Here is a 24827-nt window from a genome sequence, read left to right as displayed (position 1 = left end):
CTGAAATTCATAGAACTCAGACTAACCTAGAACTTCTGGTCCCCCTACATAAACTACCCAAGTGATGAGATTACAGGCTTGTGCCACCATGCCCAGCTTTGAATGTTTCTGTTTTTTGTAGTGCTAGGAATTGAACCCGTGTATGCTCTACCATTGAGCTGTATCTCCAGGTTTGTTTTTGTGTTTTCTCTCACATTAGATGGATAATGTACTGATATCATAACAAGATTTGAGGAAAGTACTCAAATACAAACAGCATGAACACGCAGTCATCATATTCATGAACTGAAGGATCTCATTTTTTATTTTCTAAGACAGTCTTCCTGAGTTTCCCAACTGGGACTTGAACTCTCCATCTTCTTGCCTCTGACTCCCAAGTACTTAGATCACAGGCGTGGACCACAGTACACATCTTTCAGTATTGTTTTTAACATAAACTTTGCCTCTTATTTTCAGTCTTTGGCTGACAATTCAAAAAGACTTCAGGTCAAAAAGTCATTTGGTAGCAAGCATAGTGCTATACATTCATAATATCTATAATGCCAGCATTCGGGAGCTGAAGCAGAAGGGTCTGTGTTCAGGGCCAAGTCTGAGCTACATAGTAAGTTAAAGAATGGCCTGAAATACATAGTGAGACCTTGTCTCAGAAACACCAGTAAATGAACATACCTATGTGTATATTATATGTTGACTATGTGGCTTGCAGAGGATATTAAATGTGTTAAATTCTTAGTTCTTAGTATCTTTTTTTAACTGTTATGAGTTGGCTGTTAAATGGTTACATCTTTTCCTTTACAGATGTTTCAGCGTTTGTGTATTCATGTGATTCAGAGACTGCGACCTGTGCATGCTCATCTCTATCTACAGCCAGGAATGGAAGATGGGTAAGAAGTACTTTTTGAACATTTTGAATTTTGAGTTTTTTAATCTGTGTACAAAATATTTTTAAAATATCCATAGTGAGAATTTTGGTTGTTTTGTTTAAAAATAATGAGTCAAGAAGGAAAACTTTTTTAAATTAAGTATAGGTGCAAAATCCTCTGTAAATAACTTAATGGCTTAATCTTTTTTGCTTGATACAGTTATTTACAATAATTGTATTGTAGCTACTTCAACTGACATCAGAAAATTAAAGGAGAAAATTCAAATTTAACATTTTTTTCCCAAGTCAAGAATGATGTTCAGATTATCTGAAAGCTACCAGAAGGCCTGTCATCTCAGCACTTGGGAGGTTAAGACAGGAGGATTGTTGTGAATGTAAGGCCAGTCTGAGCTATATAGTAAGATCTCATCTCAAAGACAAAAAAAAAAAAACCCTGTTTTTTCTTTGTTTGGTACCTGGAAGTTGAACCCAGGACCTTAGCACTGAGCTGCATTGTCAGCCTCATTTTTTATTTAGAGACAGGGACTCACTTAAGTTGTCTAGTTGCCTGGCTGGGTTTGAATTTTGAATCCTTTCTCAGCCTTCAGAAATTGAGCCACCAAACCCGCATTATCCCCAGATTTACGTTTTTAAAATATTTAATTTTCGCCGGGCATGATGGCTCATGTCTGTAGTCCCAGCACTTGGGAGGCGGAGGCAGGAGGATCGTTGTGAGTTCGAGGCCAGCCTGAGCTACAGAGTGAGCTCAAGGCCATCCTGAACTGCATAGCAAGACCCTGTCTCAAAAAAGACAAAAAAATTTTTTAATTTTCTTTCCAGGTCAGATGATATGGATGCCTCAGTAGAAGATATTGGTGGTCGTTCCTGTGTCACTCGATTTGTGAGAACTCTCTTATTAATTATGGAACATGGTGTAAAACCGCACAGTAAACATCTTACAGAGTATTTTGCCTTCCTTTATGAATTTGCCAAAATGGGTGAAGAAGAGGTGAGACTAAATCTTGTTTTTTGGATTATGTACCTATTTTCCATACATAGAGTTTGTCTTTAACTTAAATTTTTAATCAATTTTTTTAGAGCCAGTTTTTGCTTTCCTTGCAAGCCATATCTACAATGGTACATTTTTACATGGGAACCAAAGGACCTGAAAATGTAAGTATTGGGGATTTAGAGATCTTGTTTGCATTATTCAAAGTCATACAGTTTTGGAACCCCTACATTCTAGCCCGTTTAAATAGGTAGTGTTAAGGCTCTAAGATTGGTTGATACTGTTAATTGTAATATCTGTGGCAAAGCAAGAAGCAACTGAATAATAAGTTACTTTGTAAGGCTATGGGACAAACCAAAGAAATTTAAGAATACCCACAGCCTACTTTGTTTGGAACCTTTGGTGTTTTTCTTTTTTGGGGTTGGTTGGTTGGTTGGTTTTAGGGGAGGTTTGCTACCAGGAATCAAACTCAGAACCTTGCACTTGCCAGGCAGGCACTTGTGCTGCCCAGTATATTGCTTGGTTGCACATTTTTGGTTGGGTTTTATTTTGTTTTTATGGTACGGAGATTAAAGCTAGGGAGTGTTGAGTTAAATCTCCAACTCTTTATTTTGAAACAGGGTCTTGGTAAGTTACTCAGGCTGCTCTGGAATTTGCAGTCTTCTGCCTCAGCCTGCTTAGTAGCCAGAATTGCAGTCATAAGCCACCACATTTGGCTAGTAGTCATATTTTCTAAGTTCTTTACTATTAAATTTGGATGTTTTGTTTTGTTTTGGTACCAGGAATCAAACTTACGATCTTGCTTGCCAGGCAGGCCTTACTATTAAATCTGTTACAGTCTTCCAAAATGTATTTTTTTTAAGGCAGAATCTAGCTTTGTAGTTCAACTAAGCCTTGAACTCACTCTGTAGCCCATGCTGGCCTCCAACTCACAGTGATCCTCCTGACTTCACTTCTTGAATGCTGGGATTATAGATGTCACCACATCCAGTTTAATTAGATTATTTTAATAATTGTTAAGTATCATGAATTTTGTGTTATCTGCGACAGCCATTTAGATTGTATGATCTGTTTGCACTATCTTATTTAATCTTCTCTTTTTTTGTACCCAAAATTGAACTCACAACCTTTGCACTTGCCAGGCTGGTGCTTATGTCGCTGAGCTAAATCCCCAACCCCATTTAATCCTTTCTTAACCCTAAGAGAGAAACACTATTTTTATCTTCATTCTACAGATGAGGAACTGACACAGAGATTACTTGTGTTAGATCAAAATGAATGGTTTAGATCTTTGGTCAGACTACTAAGCTACAACACTTAACCATTATGCTACAGTGTTCTTAAAATATATACCATTATTACTTAATTCCAGTCTAAATGGCTACCTACTTGACTGCTTTTCTCTTGGTATTGTACATGATAAAATCATTTTAGTCTCTTGCATTTCAGAGCACCAGAAAGTATGCCTTTCAAAACTTATTGTTTAGATTATCTGAAAGCTACAATAAGGATCTTCTATTCTGTGTGGCTAGCTTATTAAACAAGAAATACTGTTCAGTCCTACTTACAGCTTTTTATTCTAATTCATCTTCCAAGGAACTTGCTTATGAGGAGCAAAGTAACTTTTAAAGGATTTCTCTCTCTAGTCATGGTAAACAGTATTAGGAATCCTTGTTTTCTCAGTTTTGCCAGTTTGATTTAAATTGTCCTGAATGTAGTTTAGATTGTTTTAAGTTAGGATTGGGCCTCTAAATGGTAGTTTTTTGTGATAACATTATCATGCCACCATCTGCCCTAGATGATTATATAAAGCTGACTTAGTTATCAAGATGCTAAAACTAATAACACACTAAAATTCAGTTTTGTTCCATTTAGCCACAAGTTGAAGTCCTATCAGAGGAAGAAGGGGAAGAAGAAGAGGAAGAAGAAGATATCCTCTCTCTGGCAGAAGAAAAATACAGACCAGCTGCCCTTGAAAAGATGATAGCTTTAGTTGCTCTTTTGGTTGAACAGTCTCGCTCAGAAAGGTGAAATGTTTCAACATTCAAAATGCTTAAAGCATGTTGGTTTAACTCTATGTAAATGATTTTATTGATACTCAGTTTTCATTATATAATTCCTTTTAAATAATAACACCACTATTTATCAACTCTTATGGCTTAAGAATTTTAGTCCTTTCTACCAAACTCTTACTGTGTCTCTTCAGTCATAGTAGAAATAGTCTTTAAAGGAAGCTTGGTGTGGTGGTGCATATCTGTAATCCCAGCACTCTCCGAAGTGCTGCTGCTGTCATGGCCAGCCTGGACTATATAGTGAGACCTTGTCTCAAAAAAAGGGGGAGGCCAGGGATTTAGCTCAGTGGCATAAGCCCCTGCATGGCAAGCATACGGTCGTGAGCTGAATCCCTGATACATACAAAATAAATAAATAAATAAATAAAACCAGTGTCTTTAAAGAAATGTATAGTAAAATATCTTGCAAAATTATATGTGCGTTCATTCTTTAACCTAACAACTCTGCTTATATAAGAATCTGTTCCAGAATGCAGATGTATGGTCATAGCTGTTTATTTAAAGCAGTATTGCTAATAGCAAGAAACTGTAGATAGTCACATATGCATCAAAAGGGGACTAATAAAGCAATCAAGATTTCTCCCCTCCAGAGTTCATAGAGTCCTCTATAGTTCAAGAGGAAATTACCTGTTCTGCCATGGAGAAATCTTTATGGTGTATAACTCCACCTGCAAAAAAGTAGCATGCAACATACTCTAAAACAGCAAGGTGGTTAAAAAAAAAAATACACATATTTTATACTATATTTAAAAAGAAGTATGCTGAGAAAGAATGTGTGCATATACAACTGATCCTAATTATTCATGTATTTCCTACACATAAATTCACCTATTTGCTAAAATCAATTTGTCATACCAATATCAATACTTGAAGAACTTACACAGTCATTTGCTGAAACGTGTGATACAAAGTGATAAAAATTTTGAGTTCGTTGACACATTTTCTTAGCTGAGGTCAAACAAGGCGACCATCTGCCGTCTTGTTTTGATTTTCATGTTGTAAACAAATGTACTTTACATGATGTATGCCACATTTCTCAAATGTTTATGCTTCCTGTTGATTTCACTGTTTAAAATGGCACCCAAACACCATGCTGAAATGCTGTCTGGTTTTCCTAACCTCAGGGAAGCCTGTTATGTGCCTTAGGATGTAAATACATTTCTTAGACAAGTTTTTTTCAGGCATGTGTTGTAATGCTATTGGTTGTGAGTTCAATGTTAACGCATCAACAACATATATGAAATGTATCTTTAAACAGAAGTACTCATAAAGCAAGGTAATATATTGATTAATTGATGAAAATGTGACCAGAGGCTTAAGGAACTTACTTCTACATAGCCCATAGACACAGTGATTTGATACTTGTTAATTCGGGATTTATAACATTACATAGATCATAACTAGCATAAATATCAAGAAGTAACTATAAATTAAAAACATCTGTTTAAAATGGTTTCCAGTGAAGGTGGGAGGAAAAATGGAGGGGGGCAGAAATGGAAGCTTGATAAAATTGTTTTGTAGATTAAACCTTGGAATAATGTAAATGTTTTGTATAATTACAAATAAATAAATAAGCAATCCTTAAACAACAGAAGTATAATGAAATAAGCCTTACTACATATTAAGGAGGTGATACAACCAACTGGAGAGGAATTAAAGTGGCTTTAGAACACACGAATTGTAAATTTCTAGTGGGATATATATGGAGAACAAAAAGAATTTTAAAATTGTCCTAAAGCATTTCAGTACATTGTTAGTAATATGGTTGGAATTGTTATTCTGAAACTATTGCATGCCAGGTTTTGGGCAAAGAATGAATGAAACTCTTAGATTTTTATTTTATTTGTTTATTTTTTTGAAAGCACATTTAGGTTATCTTAACACTACTGAGCTCATGTTGATAGGACTCAGCGAATGATTTAAAGTAATTTATACTGGTCATAGGTTGGACAAAGTGAGCTTCAAAAATAAGTAACTCCAGTGGACTCTGAAACACATCAGAGATACTTAAATCCCTAAGTTCATAATAATACCTTAAAAAAATTTAAACTTGTTGGCAACCTTTGGCGTGTACTAGAAAATCAGATCTTTATTTTAAAAAGTGATAGAGGCAGTGGTACCAAGTATTTACTTATTCTATCTGGAGGAAGTAAACCTGATGCCAGTCAAGTGGTGGATGAGAGAAAGCTCGTCATCATAGAGATAATCAAGTTAATAAAAGAACAATACTGTTAGAATTAGAATATCACCATTTTGTGATCTTGAAATAGTGGCTCTAAACAATGATCATTGTCAGCTAAAAATATTATGAAAAGAAACTCTTCATTGTGTCACTTCTGTTGAAAATCCATACCACCACTATCTACAAAATATCCTTGATTAAAAAGTCAAATCTATATCTGATCAAGTCTCTAGGCCTGCCTACCAGTTTATGTAAAATACAGGGTCAGAAACATATTAAAGCACCACCACCAGGATACAGTTAGCAAAATATAGCAAACTCTACAGGACTCTTCCTTCACCAGAAGAATTACAAAATAATGTAAGTTAGAGGGGGAACCAGAGGATTAAAACACATTTCAACCAGTTGCAACAAAGGACTTTCCTGATGGAAATTGCCTATAAAAAAATTCTCTCAGAAACTTAAGGAAATTTGTGCATTGGATATTGTAAGACAGTAGGGAATTACTAATTTATTTTAGGCATGAATAATGGTACCATAATTATGATTTTGGAACTTACCTATTAGGAATTTATGAATGAAATGATAAAATACTTGGAGTTTGACTCAAGAATAATGTATACTAAGTCACTGGTAAGAACGAAACAAGACTAGCTATAATTTTGTTAAATTTGAAACTGAATGATTGAATACCTGCACTACTTTTTACATATCTGTAATTTTCTATAATAAATCACAAACTGTTTGCAATACATTTAGACAAGGAGATAAAACTAATGTTTCTTAGAAGTCCATTTGTTTTTTAAAGGATCTCACATCTAAAACAGCTAAATATAATTAGACTCAATGTAGCATTTTAATGTACTAAAATAGAGTTGACTAAATGAAAATAAAGTAGATTTTGCCTTCCATATACCAATCATAGAATCTTGGAAAATTCCCTAACAGATGCTTAGCAAACAAGTCCAGTTATCAGAAATAATCCAAACATTTTATGTTAGTGGGCTGTCACAGTTAAAATGGAAATGACAATTTTGATGCATGTCATGATGTAAATATCTATAAAGTAATACACAGGGAAAAAAATTTATTTCCACTAATATTTTCTTTTAGGCATTTGACATTATCACAGACTGACATGGCAGCATTAACAGGAGGAAAGGTAATACCTTCTCTAATATTAGACAATTTGATCATAAAAATAATTCACTGGTTCTTAAGTGAACAAATTTTACTCTTAACAGGGATTTCCCTTCTTGTTTCAACATATTCGTGATGGCATCAATATAAGACAAACTTGTAATCTGATTTTCAGCCTGTGTCGGTATAATAATCGACTTGCAGAACATGTAAGTGCAAAAAACCCGTCTTAAAGATTTTTGGTAATTTTCAAAAGAATATTCTAACATTCTCCTACTTCTGTTTTAGATTGTATCTATGCTTTTCACCTCAATAGCAAAGTTGACTCCTGAGGTATGTAAATCTTTCTCAATTCATTTCTTTTGAAATTACTATCAGTACTGATAGTGCCTTCGTATTATAAGTCTTTCTAGTTGTTTAGGGTTTCTCCCATAACATAGTAGTCTACTTTTTAAGTGTATAGTTTGAATAAGCTAAATTATCTCTTGGTTTATTATCATAATACAGTTTTTGCAACTAAAAATACATACATGAATTCAGTATATCAGAGTGGCACCTAATGTTAAGCTTTGCAGTTGTTTAGTGTGAAGCATATATCATAATTGTGTCCAAGAGACAAATTAGACTAGCTAGCTCTCTGCATATGGAGAGATACATGGAAAGTAAAATACAGTATCATAGAAGAGTATTATATAAAATGAAAGTTTAGATACTTTAATAGTACATATCAAACATTAGTATAAATTACTCCTCAAGGACCACATTTTGCTACAGGAAACTTTTAATATAACTTTTTCAATAGACATTGCTTGTTTCATTAATAAATTTTTGGGAATTGGGAAGATGTCAGTCAAAGGATAAAATTTTTCATTTAAACATGAGGGATAAGTTCAAGAGATGTGTTGTACATATGGTGATTATAGTTATTGATAATGCACTGAATACTTGGAAATTACTAAGAGCATTTAAGTATTCTCATCACAAGAAAAACAATATGTGATACAGTATGAAATTAGTTAGCTGAAAATAGCCATTCAACAACGTATGCAGTTTTCAGAACATCCCAATGTATGCTGTAAATACATAAAATGTTTGGCAGCTTAATAAAGTTTTTAAACTTTTTTTCAAACACATTTGACATCCAGAAAAAAATCTATTTTATGTACTCTTCTGCAATTGACTTTGTATTCTCTAGCTGATCCTGCTGTTTTATGTAGTTCAAGTTCATATGCTACAGTATGAGTGAATTCTGCTAATATAGCAGATTTAAATGAAATACGTAGCAGAATATATGTGGTTTGTTTGCTGAAAGACAGGGGTTCACACTGATCCAAAAATACATGCATATGTGTCTTACAGGCAGCCAATCCTTTCTTTAAATTGTTGACTATGCTAATGGAATTTGCTGGTGGACCTCCTGGAATGCCTCCCTTTGCATCTTATATTCTGCAGAGGATATGGGAGGTAAGTCTTGACATGGGTATTTTCATTATTTACTTTCTGAAGATTCTACTTTTGTAATACAATCACTACTGTCTTAAGAATGGTAAGATATGTCCCTGACTTATAAACATTGAAGTTGTGAATTTTCACAACTGTAAGACTCACTTTGTCAGCTTACAAACAAATCCAACTTATAATTTCCCCAGAGCAAAACTCATTTGTAAATTAGGGACTGTACCAGTTTTTTCTTATTTGGATTGCCAAATGATTTCATTGAGTCATTCACAGGTCAAAGGAAGAAGAGGAGCCTTAATCATAAGATTTTGAGCAAAATGAATTTTCAGCTAGTCTCCCAGGTGTTTTAAAAATTTCTTTCACCTAAATATTCCTTTAGCCTCAAGAAAGATTACATGAGGCAACTAGAATCCTATAAATAAGACCAGATGTTCTCAGCAGTGGACAGAAATGGTAAAGGGGAAAAAAAAAAAAAAAGAAAAAGGAAGCACCAACCCCTTTGCTTCTAAAGTTAATGCTGTGTCACAAAATTTCTTCATAATATCGAAAATGTTATTGACCACAGATCAGCAAATCTTTTTTAAAGGGTTTTCTCTGCTGTCTTGGCCATAGTCTTTAAAACTAATCTCAGCATTGCTGTTTTAGCCTAAAAATAACTATAGATAGTAAGTAAATGAGTAATAAAATGAAAACAGGCAGTCACAGAATTTGGACGATGGACTACAGCACCTTAAACTCTTTCTACATTCCTAAGATTCCCTTTTATTTTGGAAACAAGATCATAACAATGCAGTGAACATTCTCACATAATAGTAGGTTAGGTATGGAGAGAAAAGTAGAGGTGAGAAACTTTAAAGAATTAACAGTATTTTTAAATAAATTTATAAATTTAACAAGACCTAAAAATCATTGAGTTCTCATGTTTGTCATGTGTTATATTCCTTGGTTATTTTAAATTTTGTGAACTAATGAAAAAATCATTTCCCACTGATAAAGGCAAATAGATTTTGTTGTTGTTCTGTGTAGTTTTGTTGGTCTTTTTATGGTTTCACTATGCAGTTTAGGCTAGCCTTGAACTCACTTTGTAGCCCAGGCTGGTCTCAGACTTGCAGTGATTCTCCTTCCTTATTGTCCAGAGTACTGGGATTACAGGCATGCGTCACCATGTGCATTGCAAATACATTTTAAAATAGTGAAAAATGTAGGTAAAACTTCTTCAGACTCTATTTTTTTCAAAAACTGCTTTACATTTCAATGTTCCATGGTGGGTGGGTGGGTATGTGTGTATGCGCGCACGCACAAAATAAAAAATGTTAACTATTCATTAAGTGGAACTTATATTCTGTTCTTGTCCTTTTATTTATAGGTGATTGAATATAATCCTTCTCAATGTCTGGATTGGTTGGCAGTGCAGACACCCCGAAATAAACTGGCACACAGCTGGGTCCTACAGAATATGGAAAACTGGGTGGAACGGTTTCTTTTGGCTCACAATTATCCTAGAGTCAGGACTTGTAAGTCAAATATTCAGAATTTAGCAAACATAGCAACTTGTCATTCCAATTTTTTTCTTTTTTAAGATACTTAACATTTTTTTTAAAGGCACTTACCATATGCCCATTATATAACACAAATCTCTTACAGATGTTATTCTTTTTACTTAAAAACAGGATCTTCCTATGTAGTCCTGACCAGGCTGCCCTCAGACTGATCCTCCTGCCTCGGCCTTTCAAGTGCCAGGAGTATAGGCACATTCCATCACACCTGGCGAGATGTTGTCCTTGAAGGCTGAAGTCTGTTAACATTCAGAAACCTATAGTGCTACACAAATGTATCTACAGTGCCTTTCCTTCCGTTTATTCTTTGTGTTAGGGGTTGAACCAAGGAACTTAAGCATATGAAGCAAGCTCCACCACTGAACTACGTCCCTAGACTTGTTGTTTTTGTTTTTAGAGGATAGGAAGCATTGGTTTTTCTTGAGTGACATATCATTACTAGTATTTTTGTTTTCTCATTTAGTGGAATGGCAAAGCAGGATCAACATTAGTGAAGGATCAAAAAAAATCCTGTCTTGAAAATAACTTGAGGAAGCTAAAAGAGTAATAAAGACAAAAAATACTTGCATTGTTACATATAATTCAGTAGACAGATATCAAAATTAATATTTTACAGAATAAGAAATTGCTTATAAACACACAGTACTCACTTTTGAAAGTTGAGAGAAATGAAAAAGTAAACTTTTGACAGCATTAGCAACCTGTTTCCTAGTTGTCCACTGAGACGGCCTAAAATCAGCAATACTCAAGTAGTAACAAGCATATCCAGTACTTTGGACTTTGAACACCACTTCCTAATAAAAAGATTCACAGCTCCTTGTAGAATGATTTTAGGCCTAGAAGTTGCCATAAATTAAAGACTGAAAAAAACAAAATAATGAGGATATTTCAAGATACAGAATTAACCTGAAAGACCTTCCATTGGCTAAAGGTGGGCCAGTTAGAGTAACAAAGTAAATGATGTACGGTCATAGGCCAGGCATGATGGTGCACCTCTATAGTACCAGCAGGACTCGGGAGGCTAAAGCAGAAGGATTGCCAAGAGTTTAAGGGCAGCCTGGACTCTACAGTGAGTTCAGAATCAGCCTGAACTACATAGCAAGACCCTGTCTCAAAAAAAAAAAGTTATAAAGTACAAATAAACATGAGTCCATACTGGTGTAGATGCATGATTAGATAAATAGAAAAGAAACAGATCTATATAGGAGAATCCCAAATAATTTATGTTCACATGCCCCAGGAAGTGAGACTTAACCTGCATACTGTTGGAGTATGAGCCTAGTGACTTTAAAAAGTCATTAACTCAGAATTATACGCTTAATGACAGTTTCTAAATGTGTTACAAGATCTTTGGATTTGAAGTTAGCCTTAAAAGACTTCTAAAGATTTTGCAATATTAATGTTCTATAAGTACCTTTTATAATCTTACATATTACAAAGAACTTTTATATTGATCTCTGTCTTTATAGTTTAAGTAAATTTTATACCATTGTTGCATGTTCTTACAAAATAACTATTATTTTTTAAGTAACAAGAAAAATGTAAGACCAAAGCCAGGCATGATAGTACATGCCTAATGATCCCAGCACTTGGGAGGCTAAGAAAAAGCATCAAGAATTTGAGGACAGCCTGGGCTACATAATGAGACCCTATCTCAAAAATAAATAAATAAATAAAAAGAGGGAAAAAAACCCTAAAACCAAAAACATTAAATAGTTTGACCATATTGGGAATCTATTTTCATAGATCTTGTTTCAAATATTGTGTTTATATGTTCTTTTTATTAAATCATACTGTTTCCTCAGAAGTTTATAATAAAGAGAGAAAATTCTCCAACTTGGGAATAGTAAACAAAAGAGGCTCGAAAACAAGTTCTGGTAATGGTGATGTTGCCTTTACCAGTGGCAGAGTAAAAAGAAGGCGTGTATTTCTATCACCCCTTGGGGGAGTCTTCATGGGGTCATGGGTTAAGCACAAGGATATTAAAAGAGATGCAATGTCCCTTAATTTTTATTCATTTTCATTATTAAAGGGCAGAGTGGCTTTGTGTTTAATGACTGTTCTTCAGTCTATTTTATATCTTACAAAGGTCTGACAGTTTTGTTTTACATTTTATAGCTGCAGCTTATCTTCTGGTGTCCCTTATACCAAGCAATTCATTCCGCCAGATGTTCCGGTCAACAAGGTCTTTGCACATCCCAACCCGTGACCTTCCACTCAGTCCAGACACAACAGTAGTCCTACATCAGGTCTACAACGTGCTCCTTGGTTTGCTCTCAAGAGCCAAACTTTATGTTGATGCTGCTGTTCATGGCACTACAAAGCTAGTGCCCTATTTTAGCTTTATGACTTACTGTTTAATTTCCAAAACTGAGAAGCTGATGTTTTCCACATATTTCATGGATTTGTGGAACCTTTTCCAGCCTAAACTTTCTGAGCCAGCAATAGCTACAAATCACAATAAACAGGCTTTGCTTTCATTTTGGTACAATGTGTGTGCTGACTGTCCAGAGAATATCCGCCTTATTGTTCAGAATCCAGTGGTAACCAAGAACATTGCCTTCAATTACATCCTTGCTGACCATGATGATCAGGATGTGGTGCTTTTTAACCGTGGGATGCTGCCTGCCTACTACGGTATTCTGAGGCTCTGCTGTGAGCAGTCTCCTTCATTTACACGACAACTGGCTTCTCATCAGAACATTCAGTGGGCCTTTAAAAATCTTACACCACATGCCAGCCAATACCCTGGAGTGAGTAAAATTGGTACTCTTGTATCTGTATCCTCAAAGTAGTTAACATTATGTGTCTTTCCCCTTGTACAAAGTGGTGACAAAATACAGAATAGTCTTTAACCATGCTTTCTTAAGGATTTAAAATGTTTGCTTTCTTGAGTATCAAATATATAATGGTACATTATTATAAAATTAATTTAGGACAAGTTTTCCTGGGTTGAAGGTAAAATTCTATTTCTCATGGAATTTTGTGCTTTGTAAATGTCTCTTTCATGTGTGTCTACTGAAAAAGTTATTTTTGTGACAGTTTTATAAAGTAAGTACTAGTCAAACATTAGACATTTGTGATCAAGATCTGTATACTAAGCTATGAGCTAGACAACATTTTAAGTGGGAACTATTTTTTAATGCTGTTCTCAAGATTATGTCCAAATAGGGGCTGGAGATGTGGCTTAGCAGCACAGTGACTGCCTGGCAAGTACAAAATCCTGAGTTCGATTCCCAATACCAAAAAAATTTCAAATCTTTAGCTGGGTATGGTGGAGCACTCCTGTAATCTCAGCACTGGGGAGGCTGAGGCAAGTGGATCATTACAAGTTTGAGACCAGCCTGGGCTACAGAGTGAGCCCAAGGCCAGCCTGAACTGCATAGTGAGACTGTCTCCAAGAAAAAAAGATTATGTCCAAATTAATAAAATCAGTACCATTTTTTAAAAAATCCATCAGGAGACAGTTATATAAAGTTTAAAACTGATTCCTTTAGCTCTGCAAAAGAATTTTTATAGGTTTTATATTAAAATTTTTTTCCTCTGTATAAGACTATTGTTTGTGGGTTTTACTTTTTTACTACTGCTTCTTACGCTCTTGTTGTCCTTAATGCTTTAACTGTCCTTTATTATTTAAGCTGTTCTTTATAGATGGTTTAATGAGCTCTTTAGATTCTGTTACACAGAAGAATAACCCGATTTCCACTTGTGGATATTAGAGTGCCTGTAATAAAGGAAAAGAGTGTATCAGGAAGTTCAGAGTCAATGCTGTCAGGATACAGAAAGAGCCAGGCATGATGGTGCATGCCTGTAATCCTAGCACTTGAGAGGCTAAGGCAGGAGGATCACTGTGACTTCGAGGCTGGGCTGGGCTACCAGGTCCCTGTCTCAAAAATAAGAGAAGAGAAGGGGAAAACATTACCCTGCCAGACTTTGAAGGAGTCAGGATTTATTACATTTCAGTGGACTTGTCTCTTATCACAAATCATACAGATAATATTAAATTACTAAATATTATATCCAGGGTTGATGCACACTAAGTGAGTTAGAGCAATTTTCTGTCCATGTTGTTTCTTGCCCTTGATATCAGTGAAATGTAAGGCTCTTTGTTGTAGAACTGGCTTTGTAGATGTCTTTGTGAAAATGTTAAGTAAACATTTGCTGGGAAGAATGTAAAGATGAGGATATCAGTTCTTTAACAAACATATATTAGAATAGCTCTTATCATATGAGTGTTAGTTTTATAAAGTCACAACTAGTGATTTTACATTTTTACATTTCATCCATCAGACCTTAAACTGATCATCATTCCAGCTGGGCATGGTGGTGCATGCCTGTAATCCCTGTACTCGGGAGGCTGAGGCAGGAGGATTGCTGAAAGTTCAAGGCCAGCCTGCATTATGAAGTGAGACCCTGTCTCAAAAAATCATTTTATGTGTTTCCAGAAAGGGTCATCTCAGAAACAGTATTAATTCAAATGTGATTTAGCTTTTTAAAAAATTTTATGATGGTTGAGCATGGTGGTTCATGCCTGTAATCCCAGCACTCGGGAGGCTGAGGCAGGAGGATCACTTGTGAGTTTGAGGCCAGCCTGGGCTACATAGTGAGTTCAAGAGCAGCCTCAACTACATAGCAAGACCCTGTCAAAAAAAAAAATCTTTGAGACAAAGTAGTGATTTCTCATTGTTAAACGCATTGGTATGGACTATCTCAACACATCTTTGAAGTCACAAACCTAGTCCTTTAAACTGTAGGAAAATTAAATGTATTTGTCATTTTTAAAATTTTTATGGATTTTGATTTTAAGATTTGTTGATTCTTTTAGTTGTATAATATGTTAAATTTTAAAATAGAATTCATTGCTAATGTTATAACTGTTCTTGGATGACAGTACTGGTATAATCTAGACTTGTATAATTTTTTTTTTTTCTTTTTTATTGGTACCGGGGATCGAACTCACGACTGCCTGCTTTCAAGGCAGGTGCTTATGCCGCTGAGCTAAATCCCCAGCCCCTAGACTTGTATAATTTTAAGAGTCAGCTAATGAGCCTGACTTTCAGAAATCAGAAGTCATATACTGAAATATTGTGGAGTTTAAAGATCATCATATTGCTTATTTGCCTTATTTAGGCAGTGGAAGAACTGTTTAACTTGATGCAGCTCTTCATAGCTCAGAGGCCAGACATGAGGGAAGAAGAATTAGAAGATATTAAACAATTTAAGAAAACAACCATAAGTTGTTACTTACGCTGCTTAGATGGACGTTCCTGCTGGACTACTTTAATAAGGTAAAAATGTGTTTTTTGTTTCTTGTTTCTTTTTGTTTTTCCAGGTGAGAGGATGGGGACTACCCCTTTCCCAATTCTTAAATGTCATTGGTTAAGCATTTAATCATTTAGTTACTGTGGAAGAAATTATATTTAGAAATTTATCTGCTTTTAAACACTTCGGTTTGTTTATTAGAATCAGGACTAGAGAGAATCTTAATGTACAATTTTCTATTTAAGTCTTAATCATTCTCTGTGGCAATTCATCTGAACTTCTGCTTAGGTAGTTCAGTTCTAAAGCCCTTCAGAAGCTTTTCCATCTTTTAAAGGGTCTGATTACTTTATTGTGTTTTTCATTCTTTTTAGTCCAGATCTTTCTCCCTGGATTTCTTACCTGTATGAATTAGTTAAAATAATGAAACAAGTCTATATAATTATATAAAGCTACCAAAATTGTTGAATGGTTACAAAAGAACTGCTATAGTATACTTCTTTAAAGTCCAGACTGATTTTTTTTTTTTTAATCGATACTGGGGATCGAACTCATGACCACTCGCTTGCAAGGCAGGCGCTTATGCCACTGAGCTAAATCCCTAGCCCTCAAGGCCAATTTTTATAATGCATCTAACAACAACAAAAAACCTCTTTCTGTGTATTGTATCTAAGGCTTAGAGATGATGTTCTTTATTAGGCATACATTTGCAATATTTTAATGAAGACTTTACTAATAGTATCTTAAACTAATCAATTCAAGGTAGGGTTATTTCATATTAACTTTCTCAGAAAGCTTTTGAATTTGAGTCTTTATTAGTCCACAAAATGAAATTGACACTTCTGCCAAGACCCTTCAAAGGAATTTAGTTTGTTTTGTTCTGTTCTGTTTTATTTTTTGAGGCAGTATCTCACTGTGTAGTTCAGGCTGGTCTTCAGCTGACTGGCCTGGAATGGGCAGCAATCCCCCTGCCTTACCTCCTCTCCCAAGTGCTGGGATTACAGGCGTGTGCCACCATTCAAAGGAATTCTTTAAGAAATTTGGCATTAATTTGGAGTATATTGTTTTCTCAAGATGTAATACTTCAAGGTTATTTTCATTAAAAATTTAGAGTCTTAATTCTTGTTTGAAAAAGGCAAGGAGTAAGCATCTCATGAAATGATATTTCTAGTTGTACTCACTAACAGCATTTTGGTCCTAATAAAATCAGAGCTGTAGAACAATAGTGATACAAATACTTTGGGATTATTATACATGGTGATTTTTCAAGTCATCATTTACTTTTTTTTTTTTTTTTAACACTCATTTTACTCCGTTTTCCCAGTTACTATTTGATGATGTTTTGGTAATATAAATGTATTTTATTATCCAGAACTTAATAATTTAGATGATGAATCCATCATAAGAATCTATCATAAGGGGCTGGGGATTTAGCTCAGCGGCAGAAGCGCCTGCCTTGCAAGCAGGCAGTCGTGAGTTCAATCCCTGGTACCGAAAAAGACGAAAAAAAAAAAATAAAAGAATCTATCATAAGAATAATTTAGATGATCAATCCATCATAAGAATCCATCACAAGAATATTTTAGATGGTCATAAGAATCAACATTACAAATTCTGAAACTTGAAAAATATTCTCATCATACTTCTTTGTAACAAGTTAATTAGATATCAATAAATGTAATATTCTCAAGTTACTTTGAAGGTTTCTTATTTAATTTTATTTATTTTCTTTTCCAAGTTGAGTATCCTTATCCAAAGGACTTTGGAGCAGAAGTGTTTCATGTTTTCAGAGTTTTATTTGTGTGGTGGGCAGCCGTAATATAAAAATATAAAATCCTCCAAAACTGAAATTTTAAAGTGTCAGTATGACACACAAAAAGTTCAGGATTTCAGAGCATTTTGGATTTTGAATTTTCAGATTTGAGATGTTCAATCCTAAGAAATATGTAAATGAGCATGGTGGCATACTCTTGTAATCTCAGTACTCAAGAAGCTGAGGCAGGAGGATCATTGAGAATCCAACCTGGGCTACAAAGTGAATTCAAGGCCAGCCTAAACTGCATAGTGAGACCCTGTGTCAAAAAGACCAAAAAGAAATAAAGAAACCAAATGTACCCTTCAATAGGTAGGAAAGCAGCAAGGTTAAGTGACAGTGTTACTTCTATTTATATTTTTTTCACCTACATGTTCTGTTCTAAGTCAGGATCTCAAACTACATCTTAAACATATTTTTCTAGTGCCTTCAGAATACTATTAGAATCTGACGAAGACAGACTTCTTGTTGTATTTAACCGGGGGTTGATCCTAATGACCGAGGTAAATATTTTACTGCTTTTTACTATGAATTTACCTGATTTTAATGTTTTCATCAAGAATTCTTGATTTAAAAGCTTTTGTAAATAAGGTAAGGAAAAAGGGTTGAAGGGAAGGGAAGAAGGAAGCAAGATATATCATGTACAAGTACAGATGATAAATGATCATTATATGTATCTAAAAGGTACCAATAAAATTAGTTTTTAATAAAAGAATTCTTGTTTTATAAATAGTTTATGGTAGACTTTTATCAGGCAGGATTTAATTATATAGACTAGTAAATGCTAATTTAAATAGGTGGCAATTTTTGGTGCTACTTCTTTTCTACATTAATTCATAGCTTTTCTCCTTCATCAAAGGCACAAATTATTTTCTAAGAGCTCACTTACTGACCCAGTATAGAAACCAGGATTAGCATCACTAAAGGAAACTATTGAGTCTATTACAAACAAATAAAAATCTGCTGTATTGCTACAAATTATTCAAGTATCTTAAAATCTTTTATCATTCTTAGGGGCTGGGGATTTAGCTCAGTGGCATAAGCACCTGCCTTGCAAGCAGGCAGTTGTGAATTCGATCCCTGGTACCGATTTAAAAAAAAAAAATCTTTTATCATTCTCACTGTAATTCTTCAAGTGTGAAATAGTTTTAAATCTAACAGAAGTACATTTTAACCCTTATTTCATGATAGAGATAAAGCAGTACATGTTAAAGTATTGTAAGAATTAAGCAGTTAAGGAGCTATGGATATAACTCAGTGATAGAATGCTTACTGGCCACATGCAGGGTCTGGATTCACTCTTCAGCACCACAAAAGGCAGACTGCTTGTTTTATAAAAACAAAATAGTTTTTTCATTTTCAGTTGATGATATTATAAAACGGAAATAGAACATGTTTGAAAGCGTTCTTTGAAGAATTTGGACCTGGGAATGTAAGTGGGAGAACATTTAAATAAATGACAAGATTCCCACTTGCTTGAACCATTCATTGTACATGCATGACTCTCCCTTTGCCAACTTTTTATTAATTTTATTAGTTAAAAAGATGGATGAAAGTAATTAGATACATTTTTGCCACCAGTGCTACTAATAAAATTAATAAAAAGTCACCCATGTGACAAATGTGCATGTACCACCAGTGGTTTACGCCACCTAGCAGTGAGACATACAGCCCTGTAGTCAACATGATAATGAACTGGGCACAGTACCACACACTTATGATCCAAGGTTGAGGGGATATACTACTCAGTAGTAAGTGCTTCCCTTGGCTTACTACCCCAAAGAGAAGAACTTTATGAGCACAGAAGTAGGCAAGTATTCGTCCTGTTTGAAGGTTGACAGGTATTTATGTTAGACTAAAAGAAAAGGTATGGGTGTGCATAATTGGATATAGTGGTACACACCTGTAATCCCAGTACTGGGGATATAGAGGCAGTAGGATCATTGAATTGGAGGCCAGCCTGAACTTCACAGTGAGACTCTATCTTTAAAAAAAAGAAAAAGTGGGGCTGGGGATTTAGCTCAGTGGCATAAGCGCCTGCCTTGCAAGCAGGCAGTCGTGAGTTCGATCCCCGGTACCGGTAAAAATGAAAAAGACAAAAAAAAAAAAAAAAAGAAAAAGTATATGAAGAGTAGTAGTCAGAATTTCATTCTTTGATTCAGCAGACATTTGAATGTCTATGTTATGATGGGTAAAATGCTAAATAGTGATACCATCCAGTTCCTGTCCTTAATGCTTACATTGTAAGTGGTTTAGAAGTACCTTGTTCAAAAGAAATATTCAGATTATGTATTGTCACAGACTCTTTCTTAAGTTCAGCATTTTGAACTATGAGTATTATATGAACACTGGTGAACTAATGCAAAATTAAAAATGGAATGCTTCATTTATAAAATGAAGTGGGAAAGGGGCTGGGGATTTAGCTCAGCGGCATAAGCACCTGCCTTGCAAGCAGGCGGTCGTGAGTTCGATCCCCAGTACCAATAAAAAGAAAAAAGAAAAAAAAAAAGATGAAGTAGGAAAAACTTTAGGGTTTAACCTAATATAGTTAAAGGAATTAAAAAATATAAACTAGTACAATTTAAGGAACCAAAGTCTTACATTTTGTAGCTCTTTTACCTCATTCAGGTTTGCTATTTTAAATATGACAAAAAGCCAGTAACAGTTGTATTTCTATAAAGGCCCTGAAAAGTTTAAAGCAGGTACCTAATTGGCTGCTGCCAGTTGCTTTGTACTTTCTAAGGTTTATAGTCTCAGAACAAATAGTGTTTTTTTTTAAATGTGATTAATCGTGTTAATTATTCAGACTAAAATACACAGTTTCAGAGTTCTAAAAGTAAGGACTGTACATTTTAAAAGCTGAATACAAATATATGACTTTGGGATAGAAAGCACATGCTTGTCTTGCACACATGTGCATGCCTGTAATCTAAATCTGAAAGTGTTTATTGGAGAGGATGAACACTATCAATTTTTGGCTCAAACTAAAAATGAAATAAAGTTTTCATTTATTTTTAAATCACTTTGTAGTCTTTCAACACATTGCACATGATGTATCATGAAGCTACAGCTTGCCATGTGACTGGAGACTTAGTAGAACTTCTGTCAATATTTCTTTCGGTTCTGAAATCTACACGCCCATATCTTCAGAGAAAAGGTTTGGTCAATCTTTCTTCAATTTTTGTTAATGCTACTTATTTGTACCTCTGGTTTATGTGCAGAAGATGAGGCCTAAGCTAGCTATCAGGAAATGTCCATCATGACCCCATATTACAAATCTAGTAGCTGTCCCATAAAAACAATCACTTACAATCCATTAAAGTTACTTTCATATAATCAGAATTTTCATTGTTAGCATTCTATAGTTTATAGTAGAAAAAATGTGATCTCGTAAAAGATATTTGTAAAAAAAAATTTGTGTATGGTTTTATATTTGCAGACGTGAAACAAGCATTAATCCAATGGCAAGAAAGAATTGAATTTGCTCATAAACTGCTAACTCTTCTGAATTCATACAGCCCTCCAGAACTAAGAAATGCCTGTATAGGTAAGTTACTTGAAAAATACACCTATGTTAAATAACCTAGTGAAAGAACATCTTGTAAGAAGGTGGTTTGGTTTGGTTTTGATTTGCTTTTGTTTTGTTTGAAATGTGATGTTAGGTCTGCAGGACTTGGAAGACATTTTATGATTTTATGTATAACTCACACTGGCTAGCAAACCCTAAGAAAATTAAGTTTTGTTTTTTAACTTGTTGGTGTTTATCCATGTGATCATAGGCAGGTCACTCAGTGTATCTGGGCTCTTTGACCTTCAGTTATCTATATTTTACAACTTTAACATCTTCTCATCCTAAGCAGGGTAGAATCATGTAGATGTTTACAAGGTACAACTGACATTGTAAAGGTTTAGGATGAGTATTGCACTTTGAGTTCTTTTACCTAAAGATACTTCTCAGTAGCTTTCTCAGGTTCTGAGTATTTCACCTGATTATTAATTGCATATTTATAATACAATAGAAATCTGCCTGTTAAAAGATACTCCATTATAAATTTAAAGTAAATTTTTTAAAGTTATGATCTTTAAAAACTATCATAAAAAAGCATGAAGGGGGCTGGGGATTTAGCTCAGCGGCATAAGCACCTGCCTTGCAAGCAGCCGGTCGTGAGTTCGATCCCTGGTATCAGTAAAAATGAAAAAGACAAAAAAAAAAAAAAAAAAAAAAAAAAAAAAAACGTGAAGAACTCTTGACTGTTGTGTGTGAGCAGTCTTGATGTCCTACACAATAGCTGACCTAATTTTTTTGTTCTTCAGTAAAGAGGGACACATAGCAATAATCTTGTTAACCACAAATTTTGCCAGTAGACTGTTGTTTTAAACTTTATTCCTGTGTGACTAGAGCGTGAAAATCAATTAGTCAGCATCATGAAACTTAATAGTAGAATACAAAATTAGCAGTTATCCTCTAGAGCCCAAGATGTTCAGTATTGCCACACTGCAGTCTCTATCAAGATTGAGTTTTAAAGTAGCAAATAGATGTGACTCCAGTACTTTAATACCCAAATTGTATTTTAATTTTCAGATGTCCTCAAGGAACTCGTGCTTTTGAGTCCCCATGATTTTCTTCATACTCTGGTTCCATTTCTACAACATAACCATTGTACTTACCATCACAGTAATATACCAAGTATGTATTTATCTAGCACAGTACTTAAATATGGTTAGCATTTAATCATTCTGCAACACTGAAGCTTGGAGATTTATTTTTTCCATTTATTCTTATTGTACACTTTTAATATCTTAGTGTCTCTTGGACCTTATTTCCCTTGTCGAGAAAATATCAAGCTAATAGGAGGGAAAAGCAATATTCGGCCTCCGCGCCCTGAACTCAATATGTGCCTCTTGCCCACAATGGTGGAAACCAGTAAGGTATGTTGGGGTGCCAGGAAAATCATGTTTCTACAGCACAAAGTAATTTGAAATTCCCCCCTGGCAGTTTTGAATATATTAGGCTTAAATGACCATTTTGTGGATCTTAAGATTTGACTCATTTGGACTTTTTTCCTATCAGTGCTCTGAAATAGTAGAATTGGTTAAATATTTGCAAAATCAACACTAAGCACAAGTAGTAAGGTTTTTTTCCCCCTCAAAAAATAGGTAACAGTAAGCCTTAGTATTTGTCACTAGACTAAATTATAACTGGGTTATACATCAAATCTGAAAAGTTAGATACTTTTTTAAACTTTGGCCATATAATCAAGACTTCTTTTTCTGCCCTTAAATCATATTCTTTCTGACCTATGTATAATATCACTAACTAATAGATTTATCATCATTTTTAGTCTGGTTTCTGTTCTTTTAATGCTCATTCTAAAATAGTGCTGATTCTAAATACTGAGCCAAGGTACAGACACAGGATAATTTATCCTAGTTATAACATTCTTTTTAAAACAATTTTTCCCCTTTATCTTTCTTCACCTACACTTCATTCACACCCTGTCTTGCCCATCATCTATGGATCTTAAACATATTTCAGAAATTATAAGATAAAATATTAAAATAATTAACATTGTAGTTATCCTTATAGAAATAACTTCAGATCTCTTTCAAAAATCACATTTAATTCATTCTTCTCAATGATATGTCTGCAGAACTGAAGTGTCACATGTTGAAATCCTACAGTAATTTTCTTAGTTTATAGAAATAATGGGTAATTTTAACTGATACATTTGCACACTGAAAATAAAGTTATGGAAATTAAGATCTTAACATTACTAGAAATTTGGAATTTAAAACTAGGTTCTTATAGAATTAAAGATTTAATCAGCTTTTTAGTTAAACTTATTACATTTGCACAAAATATGCTCTTTATTATACAATTTAAGTGCAACCATTTTATCATCTTTAACCTTCAGGGCAAAGATGACGTTTATGATCGTATGCTGCTAGACTACTTCTTTTCTTATCATCAATTCATCCATCTATTATGCCGAGTTGCAATCAACTGTGAAAAATTTACTGAAACATTAGTTAAGCTGAGTAAGTATAAAAGATGAGCAGTAAATTCCACTGAATTATTTTAAGCCCTTAGCCATTCAGGAAGGGGAGAAAAAATGAGACAATCCTTTTTTTTTTCTTTTTTAAAGTGAATGTTTTAAAATATTAATATTCTTGGGAGCATTTTAATTTTCATTAAGAAAACACCAACTTACTGGTTTCCATTGAATAGTTATGCCCAGAGTTTCAGCTGGCCTATAAAGTAGTGTGGAGTGGGGCTAATCACTTTTGTACATAGAAGCCCAAGTCCACCATCTTTCCAGCAGAATTTCAAAACAAAAAACTGCTCTGCATAGAGAGACAGGCTTAGAGATGAACTTCCCTAGCTCTGATCTTGAGGATAAGATGAGCTGTATGGTGCCAGCTGGGCTTTGGAGCTGGCAGTGCCAGAAGCAAGCTGAGTGGGCTCACTTGCGTGAAGCAGAGGTGCATATATGAGTAATTAGGAGGTAAGTCTGACTAAGTAGGTGAGTGAGGAAAAATTTGAAAGGGGGAATACGAGCAATAGAAAATAAAACCATCAGCGAATTATATAGAGGGAAGAAATTTTCCTCTTTTGTAATAGTACTTGTTGTCACTCCAAGGATATACTTGAGAGCTGTTAGAGAACTGTTCCCTTTGGGTGACTTTCCTCTACCTACTAGTCTATGTAGCTGCCCTCCACATATATGTCCCTTATCTTAGGCCCTCCAGTGACCCAGGCCTCTATGTATCTTACCTCTTGACTTCACTAAGAATAACTTACGATCCTGTTCAGTGTTCTTTAGTTTTGTTTTAGAGGATAGGAAGTAAAATATCACTTAAGCTCAAAAAACAGAATATTACCATATTCTAGAAGTCCCCTTTGTGCTCAGGCTCAGTCCCAACTGCCTCCTTCCTATGCAGAAGATTGATCCATTTCAGGTAGGGCAAAAAGACATGATCCTATCTTAGATTTCATTATCCAAGAAGAAGGAAGTGATACAGCTGTGAGGAATAATTCCTCTTCAGAAAAAACATCTTATTGGTAAGTGATTAGAGTATATTCAGAAATAAAGGGTTGTTCCCTTCACCTGTCATAATTAGCTGGAGATATATATATATATTTAAAATACATATATTTGGCTGAAATGCCAAGATGTGGGAAGTAAGGATACCCGCAAACCAAACATTTCTAGATTTTGCACCTGGGTTGTGACACTTGGTTGGTAAAAGGCAAAAACCTAGCAGTGGCAGTGATCAGGTATGAGAAAACAACTCATGAGTCAGTAGTGCAGATACGGAGGGAGACTTACTACATTATTACAAAGTTGCTGGTCTTTGGGGAAATTCCTGGTAAAATGTGTTCAAATAATTTATACTAAGACTTCTGTAAAGAATCATTCTAACTGTGTAACAACTCTGACCAAATAATGAAGTTTTACCTTTTTGGGGACTGTA

General features: G+C 34.7%; 1 protein-coding gene and 1 non-coding gene across 10 annotated transcripts in view; one reads left to right on the top strand and one right to left on the bottom strand.

Annotated features, from left to right (window-relative positions):
• Window positions 1–24827, top strand: part of Usp34 (ubiquitin specific peptidase 34) — a 246358-nt gene that overhangs the window by 205385 nt on the left and 16146 nt on the right. For 7 of the 9 annotated variants that reach the window (XM_063229478.1, XM_063229475.1, XM_063229476.1 and 4 more), the window contains 17 exons: window positions 799–884; window positions 1703–1871; window positions 1961–2035; window positions 3747–3898; window positions 7239–7287; window positions 7370–7474; window positions 7554–7598; window positions 8625–8729; window positions 10090–10237; window positions 12398–13032; window positions 15410–15567; window positions 17776–17854; window positions 20382–20508; window positions 20791–20898; window positions 21934–22038; window positions 22156–22280; window positions 23267–23390. In XM_063229478.1, the coding sequence (XP_063085548.1) occupies window positions 799–884; window positions 1703–1871; window positions 1961–2035; window positions 3747–3898; window positions 7239–7287; window positions 7370–7474; window positions 7554–7598; window positions 8625–8729; window positions 10090–10237; window positions 12398–13032; window positions 15410–15567; window positions 17776–17854; window positions 20382–20508; window positions 20791–20898; window positions 21934–22038; window positions 22156–22280; window positions 23267–23390 (2395 nt within the window). The remainder of the gene's footprint in view (window positions 1–798; window positions 885–1702; window positions 1872–1960; window positions 2036–3746; window positions 3899–7238; window positions 7288–7369; window positions 7475–7553; window positions 7599–8624; window positions 8730–10089; window positions 10238–12397; window positions 13033–15409; window positions 15568–17775; window positions 17855–20381; window positions 20509–20790; window positions 20899–21933; window positions 22039–22155; window positions 22281–23266; window positions 23391–24827) is intronic. The other 2 variants (XM_063229480.1, XM_063229479.1) reach the window with 1 other exon arrangement.
• Window positions 194–294, bottom strand: LOC111756091 (small nucleolar RNA U13). The gene has a single exon (XR_002790585.1). It is a non-coding gene; the product is annotated as a small nucleolar RNA U13 (small nucleolar RNA).

This window comes from Cavia porcellus, unplaced genomic scaffold (assembly GCF_034190915.1).
Source record: "Cavia porcellus strain 051 isolate PalLab524CR breed Dunkin Hartley unplaced genomic scaffold, mCavPor4.1 scaffold_18, whole genome shotgun sequence".
NCBI lineage: Eukaryota > Metazoa > Chordata > Mammalia > Rodentia > Caviidae > Cavia > Cavia porcellus.
This window is presented reverse-complemented; position numbering and strand designations above follow the sequence as displayed.